The sequence below is a fragment of the Podarcis vaucheri genome (assembly GCF_965113315.1).
Source record: "Podarcis vaucheri genome assembly, chromosome: 8".
Taxonomy (NCBI): Eukaryota; Metazoa; Chordata; class Lepidosauria; order Squamata; family Lacertidae; genus Podarcis; species Podarcis vaucheri.
The window spans coordinates 24,862,503-24,879,568 of NC_138766.1; the positions used below are offsets into that span (position 1 = coordinate 24,862,503).

At 45.8% G+C, this 17,066-nt stretch overlaps 1 protein-coding gene across 1 annotated transcript in view; it reads left to right on the forward strand.

Annotated features, from left to right (window-relative positions):
• LOC309538622 (cadherin-6) overlaps positions 1 to 17,066 on the forward strand; it is a 165,811-nt gene that overhangs the window by 136,185 nt on the left and 12,560 nt on the right. The window contains exons 8-11 of the mRNA XM_082234346.1: positions 5,495 to 5,631; positions 11,254 to 11,375; positions 13,009 to 13,126; positions 13,216 to 13,467. Coding sequence (XP_082090472.1) covers positions 5,495 to 5,631; positions 11,254 to 11,375; positions 13,009 to 13,126; positions 13,216 to 13,467 — 629 coding nt within the window. The remainder of the gene's footprint in view (positions 1 to 5,494; positions 5,632 to 11,253; positions 11,376 to 13,008; positions 13,127 to 13,215; positions 13,468 to 17,066) is intronic.

The following is a 17,066-nucleotide window of genomic DNA, read 5'->3' on the forward strand; positions in this document are numbered from 1 at the left end:
AAGATAAATCTTTACTTGTTAGGTTGGCGACAGTTGAACAACCGGTATTATTTACATAGACATTAATGATTGTTTCTCCCTTGAGCCCAAGAGAGGGTTTAATTCTTTTTTTTCAAAACTCCTTTGTAGCAGTGCATAAGTTACTAATCCATAGCTTGCCTGTCCTCACAGCATCCTCCAGAAAGCATCTTCATGAAGCCCCCACCCTCTCACATTCACAGCCAAAGATCAAACCAACACAATAACCAAGCCACTGCCTTCTGCCACCTCCTTTCCCCAATACCATTTATCCTTTGTGAAATACATTCACAATACAATACAAACACGAAGAGAAACACCAGGGCAAACAGGTTGAAACTTGTAGTTCGGTAGGTTCTCTGCAGAGTTCGAATGAGTGACTGAGCTCGAGCCCCTACTGCAGCCCTAGAGGATTGACAGCCCAGCATTAGCCTCCCCACCCCCCATTTCTTCTAGAGCAGGGCTGAGAAACCCATGAGCCTCCAATGTCATTGGACTCCAACCCCCATCAGCCCTAGCCAACATTGCAGTTGGTCAAGGATGATGGGAGTGGTAATCCAGCAGCCGCTGTAGTCCTGCAGGTAGACCCATCTTGGTAGTGGCATGTTGGCAGGAGAGACAGCTATGAGTCCCTTGTTCTTCTAGAGATGAACCAACTGTTTGATCACCAGGGGTATACCACACAGCCCTACAGTGATGATCAGCTCTGTGATAGTGGCTGCCACTAGGAAATTGAACTTAACCATGTAGCATAGTGCAAACTAAGGCTCCGTCCATTATTCATCTTTTGCCAAGAAGCTGGAAGAACAGAGGCTTAGCTCCCTCCTGTCTGACTTGAGATGAAGGTACATGCACCACTTCCCACACATTGGGTGTAAACTGCCCAAAGAACCTCTTTTCTCCTGGGCATCCCTTTCCCCTTGCTAGGGCTTTGCTAGGGCATTCTCTTCTCTCCACTTACAGCCTAACATGATCAATTGCATAGCCGTGCTTCCTAAGGGCTGCTGCAGCTAAAACAAATGGTTAGCATCAGGCTGCAAATTAAGAATCGAACATAAACAGGTTTTCTCCATTGCTTCCGAGAACTGTGTCACATACACTGTGCTAAATCTGTGATGTTCGGATTTCTGGATATTAGGCTTCCGTTTGAAAAACTTACACCGCTAATCCCCAGTTCGCTGAATATGTGAAAGATGCTTGCTTAAAGCTTGTTAAATAACTTGGCAAATCCAAACTGTGGCACTACTGCCAACTTTCAGTATATGTCTGAGATATTAATTGTTGCCCCAGCTTGAGGTCCTGGTTTCTGCAACTCATATAATTCCAGGAGAATTTCTGCTGGCATGCAGCCTTTGAAGTCGACAGACACGCAAACTCTTCCAGCCCCAGACTTTTAAAAGGTATCAGGGAGATGTTCTTTCCTTTCACTTGAAAAGAAGCAGCAGCAGCAGAAAGCCTCATGATCTTTAATTCACTTTAATCCATTCATCAGGAAGGCTTGACTGCTGACCTTTCAACAGATGGAATTAGAAACGGTAACCTAACGCCATGGCCCTGTGATTTTGTTACGTTGAGAGCGGATGCTAAATTCACAGTGACTACATACAACACCACTTAAAAACCCTTGCATTGAAGGAGCTCCTCCATGTAGCCAACTTCAGGTCCCATCTTATTCCCCATCCAACCCTCTCTCTCTCTCTCTGTGATGGCCTGGGATTCAGACGGATGCTAAACCTGAGGGAACCCCTCACAGGATTCCCCGCCTCCAGAACCAGCTGAGCCGGGGCTGGGGCATGAGCCTGAAGGGTCCTCACCTGTGCTGGATCCTCAGGTGCAGGCACCAGCTGAGTCTGCTCTGGCTCCTGAGGTGCTTGAGGATCCATTGCCTGCAGATGCTCCACCCTCAGCCCCGTCAGGGGAAGCTGAGGTTGCCTCTGGGTCCGGTATCCCTCCAGCCTCTCCTGAGCTGCAGAGGCTCAGGGAAGAGATGCAGAGGGAACCAGGTTCCTGCAGGAGGAGTGCTCGCCTCCAGGCCAGGAGAGGCGAGTCACCAGAGGATCGGGGCCGGCCTATGCCTCGGGGCAGATAAAAGCCAGCCAGCCCAGTCCCAAGTTGCGGGAGCAACATAGTTAGTTGCTAGTTTCTGCCTGAGCTCCTGCCCTGCCCTGGCTCCCTGCTTGCTTGCCTGTTCCTGACTTCACCTGACACCCTGCTCTGCACCCAGCTTCAGCTACTACGGACTGCCTCCACATTGCGCCTTTGACCATGGACCGGACTTGGACCTCACCTCTGGGGTAACCCATGGGACCAGCACACTCTCCCTCACCAATCCTTGGGAGCAGGGAAACAGTTGGCTGAATTCCAACTCTCCCACTTGGCAACCTCAGCCAGTCTCCCCTGCTGCTTTCCTAGGCATTACAGCAACCATAGCTTGGTTGAAACAGGTAAAGCGATATGGGAGGGCAACTCGCAATCCCTTGCCTAAGTAGACACTGTCAGGAGCTTGTCCTACACTTAAGTAGGACCCTGGCAGAGACACATCCCCAACTGGCATGTTCCCTCCCTCCTGGTCGATCGTTCGGGAGTTTCAAAAGCTTTCTTCAGCCCGAACATCACAGTGACCGATGCCAACAGACATCGGAACACTTAGGGATCCGCAGAGTCTTCGCAGCTTATGTGACAGACCTCAGCAACTCAGCATTTTGGCTAATCTACTGCACTGCAACATGGCTCCCTCTCTCTCTCTCTAGCATCAGACAGCAAAGAGAATGAACAAAGGACAACAGTCCCACTTCACAGAACACAGCAACACAAACATCCTGTCTCCATCACTTCCCACTCTGTGGAGTCAAAACATACCACGTCATGTGAAAGACAACAATCCCATGACTGCAATCACGAAGCAGGAATTCTAACAGACACTACAGTGAACACTTATCAGAGAGCATTTGGAGGAAGAACCACTTCAACCGGGCACAGGCTGTGTGGCACTCCTGCAAAGAAAAAGAGCTGCCCAGTTGGTCCCAGATCATACACTTGTGGATTGGAGTGTGTATGCCTCTACTACTGCCATGGAAAGACAAGCCATCTCCTTGCACTCAGGTGTCTAGCATTAGTATTCCTCCCCTTTTGCCTGTGCAGTGTTACTGTGATGCATGAGAAGCTTTTTCGGATGGCACGGGCAGGAGGAAAGCTTTGCGTACCCAGGCACAGATCCTCCTCCTTGAGAGCCAGGCCCCAGATAATAAAGACACAAGACAGCATAGGTATAGGATTAAAGCAGGCCACAACTTTATTAATTTCTGATGTAGGAATGCCTGCCTTGGCTTAGGCATTGGGTGTGTATCCCTCGCAGTCCCCCAGTTAGGGTCTGCGGCTAAGCAGGGTTAGACAGGAATCTGGGGGACACTACAAAATGTGCATTTATGCAGCTGCCCCCCTTTTCCTGTTGTGGAGGGGAGTTTTACCATCCACCAAGTGCTCATGGTCAGTGACTCCCCTTACAAACCCCTCTTACGGGGCCCTACTTAACACTGCCGCGTGAGGGATGCGTTTACCACACTACGGGACAAGAAGATAAGCCCAGGAGCTGCTTGGTAAAACAAAAGGCTTCCGGGTACCACTTCCCAGCTCCCAGTTGGTTACCCCCTGAACCATCCAACAATGAGCCTCTCTCCATGGCACTTTGAGCTGACTGAATGGCCAGCGTCAGCAGGAGCCTCCTTACCTGGCCCTTGCTCCACCTGCCCCCCGCCAATTTGCTAATTTGAACTGGGGCCAGGCGGGAGCCCTGCAACCTCGCTGGCCACCCCAGGGGACAGAGCAAAGGCCAACAGCTATCGCTCAGCTCCCCAGGCCAGGGAGCCTGCGCCAGGTCACAAAAGCCGCCCGCCGACAATACTGGTGAGCGGTCATTCTATAGCCCTTGCTGACTGATCCATTTCATCTGTTGCCCTCCTATATCCTGCAATTTATTGCCAACCTGGCCAAAATATTATAAATCCTGCCAAAAAAAAAAAAAACTTTTAAAGAATTGCATTGCTGACATTTCCATTTTAGGTGGGTCGGTGATTTTCAGCAAGTTCTGCTCTTGGGTACATTTGGTATTGAATTATTAAGAAGCAGTGATTGGTCATCCTGTTCAACTGGGAAGTGCAGGAAAACAACAGCCTGTTCCTTCCCTTGCATGAGTAAATCTGTGCCCTACAGTTATTTTATTATTATTTTGTTTATTGAATTTATATACCGCCCTATACCCGGAGGTTTACGGTTTATAGAGAAGGCTACAGAGCTCACTAAATTTTCACTAATGCATGCAACCATTCTTGAGGCAGAAAAGTGCAATGAAACACCTTTTGGTTCAGTTTTCTTGTGACAGGCAGTGCAATCGTAGACATGACTACTCAGGAGTAAGGCCTTGTGATGCCTTGGGTGAAGTTACTTAGGTTGCAAATAATGTTACGCTTACCTGGAAATAAATGTGCAAGAGAGTTGCAGGCTGAATAAGCCAGAGCATCGCTATGTTCATGCCACATTAGCTTTCAACATGATCATTAGGAGGAAATTTTCACAAAATTATATTATACTACAGAAACCCTGATCTGGGAGGAAATGATCTTGTGACAGGTTTCCTACCATATCACGCTTTGAAAATTTTATTTTCTGCACAAGAAGCTTCACAGGTTGCATTTGTTTTTTGAAGAATGCAAGTTGTTCACCTGTTGAATCTTGATGTCTGTACCAAGGAGACAAAGAGAGAGATAGCCAAAAAAAAATTTTTTAAATCCATGCTCAAGTAAAGAACTCCAGAATGCCAGTTGTAGCACTTAACATGGAAATTATGAATTGGCCTAATGTGTTTAGGTTGTGTCTCAATGGGTGGTGTTGTGAATAAAAAAGGATTTTGGCAAATATATGGTGAGGAATTACAAATGTTCCATCTGCTGAAACAGGGTTTCTACCGACTGGGATCCTTAGATAAATCCTGCCCAAATCACAGAAGGTATCAAGAAGTTGTTGTTGTTGTTTAGTCATTTAGTCGTGTCCGACTCTTCGTGACCCCATGGACCAGAGCATGCCAGGCACTCCTGTCTTCCACTGCCTCCCGCAGTTTGGTCAAGCTCATGCTGGTAGCTTCGAGAACACTGTCCAACCATCTCGTCCTTTGTCATCCCCTTCTCCTTGTGCCCTCCATCTTTCCCAACATCAGGGTCTTTTCCAGGGAGTCTTCTCTTCTCATGAGGTGGCCAAAGTATTGGAGCCTCAGGTTCAGGATCTGTCCTTCCAGTGAGCACTCAGGGCTGATTTCCTTAAGAATGGATAGGTTTGATGTTCTTGCAGTACACAATATCAGTACAACAAAATTGGTTTGGTGGGGTTTGTTGTTGTTGTTTGCAATATAGCTGTAGAGTGCGCCATAAAATTATTTAAAAGCATTTTTGGAGCGATCTCTAAATGACTTTGTTTCTATTTTCAGGTATTCTGTAGATCGGCATACTGACATGGACAGAATATTCAACATTGATTCTGGAAACGGTTCAATATTTACTTCCAAACTTCTTGACCGGGAAACATTATTGTGGCATAACATTACAGTAGTAGCTTCCGAGATCAGTAAGTTCTGCATAAACACCATTGCCGTAACGAATGCAGCCTTCCAGCTGTGAATGGCTGAAAGGAAGTCAATCTCCATGCTTTGGTTGTTTTGCTGTTATTCATGGAAGTAAACTTTAAAAAAGCTTCTGTATTTTCCCCTCTTTCTTTCCCAAGGCTACAGCTTATGAAGAGGCAACTTTGTGCCTGAATGGAAAGGAAATTAGCATGCCCCTCATTTCAGATCAAATAGACTAAAGAAATCCTCCTGGCCATTGGTTAATTAGGATGGCAATTGCTGCTTGTGAACAGCTGCATAGATTGTACCTCCTCCTCACAGAAAGGGGTACATAATATTGAGGAAGGAGAGGAAAATATGCTGTTCTTTATGTCCCAACCAAATTCAGCCCTGTAGCATTGACCAAGATACTTAAAAGGCCATCATTTCAAGTCACTTACTTCTTTCTGCGTTCCCCTATTAATTTCATTAGGGCCAGATTTAATTAGAAGCCCGGAGCCCAGTACATCACTCCTAAATCCACTTACATGAAAGCTATTGTAGATGGGACTTGCTTCCAAGTAGGCAGGCTTAGAGGACTAGCAGAAGGCATTTAGATTGCATTCAAACCAAAGGCCAATTTGTCAACTTCAGAAACATCAACCGCATTTGCAACCCTTCTCCGTTTCTTGTTTGGTCTGAACGGGGACTCTGGGTTGGGAGGAAGGGGAACACTTCACAATTAGGCGAGTCTAGATAATCAAGTAACTGTAGGTTGCACACAACTAATTAATGAATCATCTCTATTAATGCCAAAGGGTCTATTCCAAGTAGAGCTAGCACAAAAGATCACTCCGTTGAGCTCAATATTCATGCAGGGAGCCTGTGCAAATTAGGCAGCCTTGTTTAAGCACCTCTTTTCTATGTAAACCTGCCACCAAACACTTTTTTAATCATCTCCAATATTTTAGGTCACATTCAGGTAACTAGATGTCTCGTTAATGGGAGACATCAAAACTTCTTCTAGGAAACCATGGTAACTGCAGTTCTGAGAGGAAGAGGGGAAATGGCGGGCAGCTAACTTGGGTGGCCAGATTAAAAAAAAGAGGACAGGCTCATACACCTTTAATGGTGAGCTGAAGATAAATAATCTCTCAAAATTGCCTCTGTAGTGTAGTGGTTCGGAGCGGTGGACTTGTAATCTGGTGAACCGGGTTCGATTCCCCGCTCCTCCACATGCAGCTGCTGGGTGACCTTGGGCCAGTCACACTTCTCTGAAGTCTCTCGGCCCCACTCACCTCACAGAGTGTTTGTTGTGGGGGAGGAAGGGAAAGGAGATTGTGAGCCGCTTTGAGACTCCTTAGGGTAGTGATAAAGTGGGATATCAAATCCAAACTCCTCCTCCTACTCTTCTTCTTCTCCTCCTCCTCCTCCTCCTCCTCCTCCTCCTCCTTCTCCTCCTCCTCCTCCTCCTCCTCCTCCTCCTCCTCCTCCTCCTTCTTCTTCTTCTTCTGCACAACAGTTGGAAGGTTCAGGAGCTCTGTGTTCTTCTGCATTTGGCTACCCTATCGCTTACCAATGATTCTCACTGGACTACAATGACCAGAATTCTTTAACCATCACATTTAAAGGGATATAGAAGTGATCGCTATCTAGCAAAGAGAGAGCCTAGGAGCACCTACATGTGCAAATGTAATTCAGTCAACACTGAGAAGAATCTGTTTTGTTGCATTTGACTGTGAAGCACAGCAGAATAACAATTATTTAATGCCTTCCATGGCATTAGATAGCTAGATTCTACAGGAAATCTCAAGGCTCTTCTTTGCAGCTCAGCAGGAGGAACAGAGCTATGTATATCCCATACTTGGGGAAGGGGGGAATTTTTTAAAAAATAAAAATGCTCCCAGGCCCTCTCAATTATGTGCCAAGAGAAACGCTGAATTCTGCACTTGGAATAAATTATTCAAATTTCTCTAGTTTTTGACATTTAAGCGGGTGTTGCTAATTTAAGGTAGGCTTGAAAGTCTATTCTGAAAACTTGCTCTTTTTAAAAAAAGAAAGAAAGAAAGCAAACTGAGATTCTTAGGAAGCCAATTCGTGCATCCAATACCACATTCTGTGATTATTATTTTTTTTCCCTTGGCTCTTGTAAAATTGCTGCATACACATGGATCTGCTTGATCCTTCCTTTTTCTCATGCATTATGTGTAGCTGTAAAATGGGTCACTGAACTCTCTCTGAAAACACCGCTCAAGTAGTTTAGAGAGCAGTAGGGCAAGGTCTGAGCTAGCGAGCCTCAGGTGAATGATCTTTGGTTAGCCTCTCAGAAGGGAAGGGAAGGAAGAATGCTTTGCTCCTCTCCCCACAATCTCTATTCAAAAACATTTTATGGAATCTTAAATAACATGTCGACAAGCAAGTGTGGTGTAGTGGTTAAGAGCGGTAGACTTGTAATCTGGTGAACCGGGTTCGCGTCTCCGCTCCTCCAAATGCAGCTGCTGGGTGACCTTGGGCCAATCACACTTCTCTGAAGTCTCTCAGCCTCACTCACCTCACAGAGTGTTTGTTGTTGGGGAGGAAGGGAAAGGAGAATGTTAGCCGCTTTGAGACTCCTTCGGGTAGTGATAAAGAGGGATATCAAATCCAAACTCTTCTTCTCTTCTTCTTCTTCAAGTAGCTTTTTCTTGTTTTCTAGCAGCCACAATGCCACTTTTTCATCTCTTAAGACCACCATGTTGACTGCGCAGAAAACAGGGGTGAAGAACCCTTGTCACGCTGAAGGTCACATTTCCTTCTGGGCAATGTTTTGAGGGCCACCTGCTAGCAGTGAGCAGGGTCAGAGTAAAAATGGGGAGATCAAGGAATGTTTCCACACACAAACACCAGACAAGCAAGAGGTATTATCTGAGGTCAAGGGCACATTCCAACCAGAGGAAAAACTCCCCTGGCATACAGCAGGCCCAGTGAGGGGTGTGGCTTGGAGAAAGTTCAGAGGGCCACATGGGGAGATATGGAGGGCCGCATTCACCCTTCAGGCCTGAAGTTCCCAACCCCTGACCAAGAACAATTGCTACGTTTGGGGCATTTTACTGCTTTCTGTCCAGTTGTGCATATGCTTGCCCTGCACTGAGTGCAGCTTTCACCCAACAGAGCATTCTCTGTTTCTGAAGCCACAAGTGCACACCGTTGTCATACGCTTCCATGCAATGAGAAGAAAATTGCCCCACGTCTCAGCGTGATCATCATTTATCATCGATAAAGGCACCAGCAGGCACTATGCAAACAGTGAAACTAGCAGGTCCTTGCCTTCCAACTCATGATTTTGTTTGACATTTTTTAGATGCTAAAGAATGTGAAACAAAGGGACAGAGGACTTAAGGGGAGGAGAAAAACTGTGCATTAGCTAAGTGAAACAAACAATGAGTAAAACACAGACTATAATTAGCCGACGAGTAAGGAAAGGAAGAGAGAGAGCAAGCGAGTTTCTAGTAGTTTCTTAAAATGGCAAAGAGGAGGTCAGTCCGACATCTCTTTTTTATTTTTATCAATGCTTCCTCCAGGATAGTAAGTTCCTAATCTTCAGCTATGTACTGCTAATTTGTAAGATGGTCCAAAAGATGTTAATGATGTCATTGTTCTCTGAAATTGTCATACCATGGTGCTTCCTATGCGTTGGAACTTCTTTTCTCCTCATGGACCCAACATATGGCATGGATCTTTCTCATGGTGCTGGGGTGACATGTAAAGAGCACCTATGTTTATGACCCATTACACAGCCAGCCAGTGTGGTATAATAGCTAAGAACAAGTATGCTGAGGACTACATCCTTGGGAGACAGCTGGAGTTTTTGCAGATGTTGGATGCCCCTTGTCCAAACAAGACATCTGTGGATGTTACAGGTGCCACAGGAATATGGTCATAACCTGCTAGGCCAATAAAATATAGAATGTGGAGCTCCACCATTAGATGATGAGGCCCCATACTTCCTCTAGTGATTTGAAATATGAAGGTTAAGTGAGTCATGGGCAATTTGCAAACGCCTCAATGCCTTCCACCAGGAAGATTTTGGGCACCACATGGCAGGGCAGAGTTCTGAACAAAGATGTCCTCTCCTAAGCCCACATTCCCAGACGTCCTGTCTCAGCGGCGTCTACACTGGCTTGTTCATGTCCACAGAATGGAAGATGGCGGGAGCTGGCTTCAGGCACCAGGCCCATTGGCAGACCAGCTCTGTGCTACAAAGATGTCTGCAAATGTGACAACGTGTGGCAATCCCTTTCAGATGACTGCAGTGCCTAGAGACAGGTTGTGCTCACGAGCCCAAGGAAATCAGTGACGGACGCAGAAGTGGGATTCAAGTTGTTCAGTATGCAGCTGCCTTGCAGATGAGAGTTCTGAAGTTGTTTTGAATGATGAATTTTCCACACCTGAAAGCTATGAAAGGTGAAACAGCAAGTGCACCACAGAAAGCACTTCAAAAGCCAAGATCAAGAGAAATTTAGGATTTCAGTCTTTGGTTTGATAGATGCTACATGAATAACTAAGGAATGTGTGTGTTTGCATAATGCAGCGAGAGGAAGGGAGCTGCCTGCTCCACATAGTAACACTTCCCACTCCTTCCACAAGAAAAAGAAAGAACCGGGTGACAATTCGGTTAGACTGAAGAGAACAAAGTTAAGCAATTTATTCATTGAAGAAAAAGAACTCGGGAGGGATGAGGAAGAGATAAAGAGCAGCGAAGCTTAAAGTTTGCGTAAGCATATTGGAAAGTGGTGTTCCTGATAGTTATCGCCTGAGAACAGATTGCTTGCTTGTGGGAGAGAATATTGATTTTGCATTTCTAAGCAAGTTTCTCCTATTGACTTCAACTCTATGTTTTAAAATGTTGCAGCTTTCAGATTCACAGCCGTTAAGGCTATACAAAGAAAAACCTTCACTTGACATGTTTATCCTGCAATTCCATTGTCCCTGGGAAGCCATTGGGGGGGGGCTTAGGAAGCATCAGATTACCCTCTCCCAGGGCAGAGAGAAAGAACTCTGAGGTTCAAAGAGGGAATTCAATGCTGAATGCCCCATCCTTTCTGTAAAGGAAGGGGGAAGCTAGAAGAACCCAATAATGCTGTCACCAATACTTGCTTAGTTATTTTACATATTTCCCGTATGGCTGTTGTCCAGAATAGTTGGATTTTAGACATCACCCCAGAATTGGCCCTACTAAACATCTTCCAAGACAATTCACAGCTGAAGGGCTTTTTCCATGCAGGTAATATTTGATGGTCAGCCACACAAGAGTGGCAGATCAAATTTCAAATGTAAAGACCTCCGCAGGGGTTTCTGGTGGTCTGCTTGGCGGAATTTTATAAAGTCGGATGGATATGAAAGCGGGAGAGGATCGAAGGAGATAAAAATGAGCATAGAATTCCTACCTTTGGTTTAGGAGGCAGTTAGAGATGTATTCTGATTGTACCTGCAAATTCCCCTTAACTCTCACAAATAAATTGTGCACGCAAAAAAATGTCACTCATTGCTTGCATTAGCCTTGTGAATGTATTGTTCCAAACAAGGCAGTGGGTAGGTGGGGGGGGGGCGGGAGTCAAACTCATTACTAAAATGTTTTCACCGGCTTTCTCTTTGTGTCACTACAGACAACCCAAAGGAAAGCAGCCGCATCCCAGTGTTTATTAAAGTCCTGGACGTGAATGACAACGCCCCGGAGTTTGCCATGTTTTACGAAACCTTCGTCTGCGAAAACGCAAAGTCCGAGCAGGTGTGCGGTTTGAACTTCGTAACGAATAAATATGAGATTTATAAACGTGGTCTGTGTTATAGTGGCAACAGCACTGTGCCTGTGAGCTGGCACTATGCATTGCAAAGGAACTGACAGTGATGCTAAGTGAAATGAGACCATGACTATCTTGCATCGGCTTGCGACTGGCATTCCCTTAGGAGCTGATGTGATGCGGCATTGCATATCACAGAGTTCAGCGTGGCTCCTTCTTGAACTTCAGTTTGCCGGCCCCATATTTTCCCTTAATTTGCTCTGTTTAATGCTTCTATTGATGAATCTGTTGCAGGTTTGATATGAAAGGCACATATTTGAAATTAGTTGTGTTGCCACCTAGGTATTTGCAAGATCTGGGTGGGGAATGAGACAAAAGATTGGGGTCTTCTTTTTTTAAATGGACTGAAAAGAACTACTCAACATACTCTGATGTTTGGGGAGGCAAAGCCCTTTGTAGTTACCCCAGTTCACCATGCCCTACAGCCCGGGAGACAATTCACTAGTTGGGTGTGTGGCGGATTGCCTGGGCATTCTGTGCCCCAGAAGAAAGGCAAAGTCTGAAGGGGGCATCTAAATGTGTTCCACAGAGTGCATTTAGAAACCTACCACGTTTCCCAGTCATGAGGTAGCTTGCAAGCACATTCAGCTGAGCACAGAAACCCCCTTTAGCCCAGCTCTCTCAACATGAGATGGTTGGGGAGGAACAGGTATAATAAGGTTGCCCTATGTCTGGAATTTTCCAGACATAGCTGGGATTTGGGCATCAAGAACTTATACCCCACCCATCTGGCTAGGTTTCCCCAGCCACCCTGGGTGGCTCCCAACAGAACACTAAAAACAGAATAATACTTCAAACATCAAAAACTTTCCTAAACAGGGCTGCCTTCAGGTGTCTTCTAAAAGTCAGATAGTTGTTTATTTCCTTGGCATCTGATGGGAGGGTGTTCCACAGGGTAGGCGCCACTACCAAGAAGGCCCTCTGCCTGGTTCCCTGTAACCTCACTTCTCACAGTGAGGGAACTACCAGAAGGCTATTGGAGCTGGACCTCAGTGTCCAGACTGAACAATGGGGGTGGAGACACTCCTTCAGGCATACTGGGCCTTTGAAGCCATTTAGGGTTTTAAAGGTCAGCACCAACACTTTGAATTCTGTTTGAAAACATACTGGGAGCCAATGTAGGTCTTTCAGGACTGCTGTTATGGGTCTCGGCAGCCACTCCCACTCACCAGTCTAGTTGCCGCATTCTGGATTAGTTGTAGTTTCTGGGTCACCTTCAAAGGTAGCCCCACGTAGAGCACATTGCAGTAGTCCAAGCGGGAGATAACTAGAGCATGCACCACTCTGGTGAGACAGTCCGCAGGCAGGTAGGGTCTCAGCCTGCGTACCAGAAGGAACTAGTAGAAAATCTCAGTATGAGACACGTATTCCAAAGCAACTCTTAGAGAACAACATTTCTTTGCTGGAAATCTCAAGCACTGCTATCCGCTTGGCACACTGCTTCGAACTCATTGCTCTAAGGTTATTTGTGAAATAATACAGTGTGAACAAGGTCTTGGTCTCAAAGAGCCTGGCTGTCACAGCAATGGTAATACAATAATGCCATTGTCCATTTTTTAGCTCATACAGACCTTAAGTGCCGTTGACAAAGATGACTCTTTCGGCGGACACAAATTTTCCTTCTCGCTGGCTCCCGAAGTAGCCAGCAGCTCCAATTTCACCCTTCAGGACAACAGAGGTAATTCTTGTCTATCTGCTTCATTCTGTTTGGGGTTGGGGAACTTTCAGAATGAACATGCTGCTTACAATGCTCATGGTTCTCTCCAGATAACACAGCTGCGATCTACACAAGGAGAACCCGGTATAACAGACACGAGATGAATATCTACCTCCTGCCCGTGGTAATATCGGACAACGACTACCCGATTCAGAGCAGCACGGAAACCGTGACCATCCGAGTGTGCGCGTGTGACCAGAGAGGGAAAATGCTCTCCTGTAACGCCGAAGCGCTGATCCATCCAACCGGCCTCAGCACAGGCGCTCTGATCGCGATTCTCCTCTGCATCATTATACTGCTAGGTAAAGGAGTCGCTTGAATTGTGGGAGGTGGGAAGAGAAGCTCACCATGTCCATGGATGGAGAATGCATGTGTGCTACACGTTAACAAAGCCATAGGGATTTAAGACTGTAGTCATGGGCAGCAGCCAGGATTTAGGTTAGGAGGGCAGGACACCCCACCTGTCATTATCCTCTGCCTGGGTCTGTCTAGCAGATTCGGTAGGAGATGCCTCAAAATTGCTTTCTTTTCAGCCCAAGTCCTCAGTCTAAATCTTCAGTCATTTGAAAACTAGGAAGTTAAATAACAAAATCAGAGACCGCCTTTCGTGTGGTTAACGGATCTCTTTTGTGAAACTACAAAGAACACGCCTTTTTTCATCTTTTTTTTTAAAATCAAAACTAAAACAAGTTTCCTCAGATTTGCTGATAACATTTTCAGCACTTCTCAAATTCCTCCTATTTTCTGATGAAGTTTTTTTTTTCTCCTGTGAATGCTCAGTAAGCATTGCCCATTTCTACTTTTAGTTAATTATTTTTATTTATTTACTTGATGGAAGAAGCAGCCTCCCCCTTCTCCTGGCTACACCCATGACCGTAGTTATCCAGTGTCATTGGAGAAGTGATCTCATTTGAATTACACAGGGTTTTTGTACTTCCTTCCAGGATCCTCCCTGGATGCCTATGAGAATTTAATCTGTGGTGACCCCAAATATACAGATAACACAACCACCTCCACTGTACACTTCTGCCTCAGTCATACATAGGCCAACCACAATCAGAAACCACTGCAAGCACCTGAGCTGTCATGCCACGGCCTAAGCCACCATACACACATGTCCACTAAACTTTAGCTTTTACATGAGCACATTCACCTGCTGATCATAACCACAAAGTGCAGCAGGTACACACTGACCCAAACGTACACAGTCCCAAAGTTCACTAGTGAAGGAAGCTGTGATTGTATCAACTCCTTGACTCCAGTAACACAATATCTCAGTTTACCCAAGTTACACTACCAACTCTTGGCGTCTACTATAAAAATCCTATTTTGTGTTTTAATTGTTGTTGTTTTTTTACTGGCTTTCCAATATTGTTCCAATAACAGCCTCATTATAACCATGCCAATTTCATCCAGTTAATACAATTATCAAAACCAATTATTTATATACCAAATTATGCAATTTACTTAAAGTGGCCTCCTTACCTGCTAGATTTGATGGCTTCCTCTTTGCTTTTGCTTTTCCAAAATCTTAAGAATTTCAATTACATTCCCTTCAAGATAACAATCCCCTTATACGGATTGCAATCTTATGGTTTCAATTCACATTAATATATTAAGTGATTTATAAAGTCTCAAGCGAGGTGCTCGGTCTGTAATTGTCAGGGAACTGCCATCGGAGCCAGAGGGAGAGGGAGGGCTCCAGAGGGATTCCGGAGAGCGTCCCGGGAGGGAGAGAAGCAGCACATCTTCTGGGGAAGGAAATCAGCGTAGCACCAGTGGAGAAGGGGGGCAGATGGGGGAATCGGCGAGGTGGCTCCAAGACTCTTCGCCGGGGACCAGTGGGGAGAGCACGGGTCCTCCGATGCCCACACCCTCCCTGCGCAGAAGGCTTCCGCGCAGGGAAAGTAGGCTGAGACTAGGCGTCAAAGAACTTCTTTGCTGGAAGAAGTTCAAGAAACGCCCACTGACGGATTCTGCCAGCGATTGAGACAGTCACGGGCGAGTGGCTGTCCAGACAGAAAGGGTTCACTCAGGCAACCCACCCAGGTGTGGCGCTGATTTACACACGAGCAACCCCTAGAACCATTACAGTAATCATAGTTCTTTCCTGCATGTGGTAACCCCCCCCCCCCAATGATGTTGTTGCAACCATATATAGTGTTGTGTCGTTCGTTCTTCCAACTGTTGATATTTCCCATCATGACTCGGGGGAAGCGGTTGTCTCGCAGTTTTCCAAAAGCCTCTACGTCGCTTTGCCCTGCGATTTGGGAGTTCGTTGGAGACCCCTCCATTCCAACAAATAAATTGTCCTCGCCATTTTTTTTCCCAACCTAGGAAGAGCAGTCTGATTCCAAACTGCCAGGGATTAATAGGAAAACCTATTGCAGCTGGAAGATTCTTCCCCGCTTTCCGCTAAAAATTTATAATCGGTTACCTTTCCCATTTGATTACAGTGGTACCTCAGGTTAAGTACTTAATTCGTTCTGGAGGTCCGTTCTTAACCTGAAGCTGTTCTTAACCTGAAGCACCACTTTAGCTAATGGGGCCTCCCGCTGCCGCCGCACGATTTCTGTTCTCATCCTGAAGCAAAGTTCTTAACCCGAGGTAATATTTCTGAATCTGTAACCTGAAGCGTATGTAACCTGAAGCCTATGTAACCCGAGGTACCACTGTACGTTCCAAATTGTCTCAGTTTCCGCATTCCTTTGAAAATAACGGAGAACAAGGGTGGTTTTGTTCTGTATTCCAGAGTAGTCCTTTCAAAGGGTGAAACATCCACCACACCCCTTTATCAGCATCCTATTTCTAATCCATGGGTGGGCAAAGTAAGGCCTGGGGGCTGGATCTGGCCCAATCGCCTTTTAAATCCTGCCCGCGGACGGTCCGGGAATCAGCGTGTTTTTACATGAGTAGAATGTGTCCTTTTATTTAAAATGCATCTCTGAGCTATTTGTGGGGCATAGGAATTCATTCATTTTTTTCTTCAGAATATAGTCCGGCCCCCCACAAGGTCTGAGGGACAGTGGACCGTAGATGGTCTGGGAATCAGTGTGTTTTTGCATGAATAGAATGTTGTCCTTTTATTTAAAATGCATCTCTGAGCTATTTGTGGGGCATAGGAATTCGTTCATTTTTTTCTTCAGAATATAGTCCGGCCCCCCACAAGGTCTGAAGGACAGTGGACTGGCCCCCTGCTGAAAAAGTTTGCTGACCCCTGTAAAGCAGACTCATCATTGCCCAGAGAAATGAGACTCCACAGTTCTTCCAAAGACTTTGCTGAGTGTGGTGGGAGCTTCTCATTCCATGCAGAAGCCCATCCCTCAAAGAGCAACTCTTTGGGCTCCATCAGAGGGCATTAGGGAAGACAGGTCAGGTTTGGGGAATCACCTTGTTGAGCTGTGCAGGAAGTAACTTGTCAGTAGTGTTTGGATTGGAAACAACAATTGTTTGGGTCCCAGGCCACCCATTCACTTGCTTTCAATTAAACAGCTGCTTTAGCATTGTATCTTTCTCAATCCGCTTTGATGCTTTGCTTAGGCAATCTCAACTCTATGTGAAACAAAGGCACGGAAAGAATGGAACTACAATTTCCATTTTTAGCAGCGACAAAAGGCAGATTTATTTTTATTTTTGCTGTTCACCCCACCCCACCCCCTCGGCTGCATGGCGGATTTCACTTTCAGCCCGAGAAAGCCTAGCCTATTTATTGCAAAATCCCAGATAATGCTAAGAACTGCTGAGGGTAGCGGGGGGAAAAAACAGCGCAGCTTTACATTTATTTTAACGTTTGTTGAGCATTAGGAGGGCTTATTTTACAAGTTCACTTCAGACGAGAAACTGAGCATCAAGAACAGGGGTTATATTTGGAGCTGAGTCAGTGGTTTGCACAAATCCAATT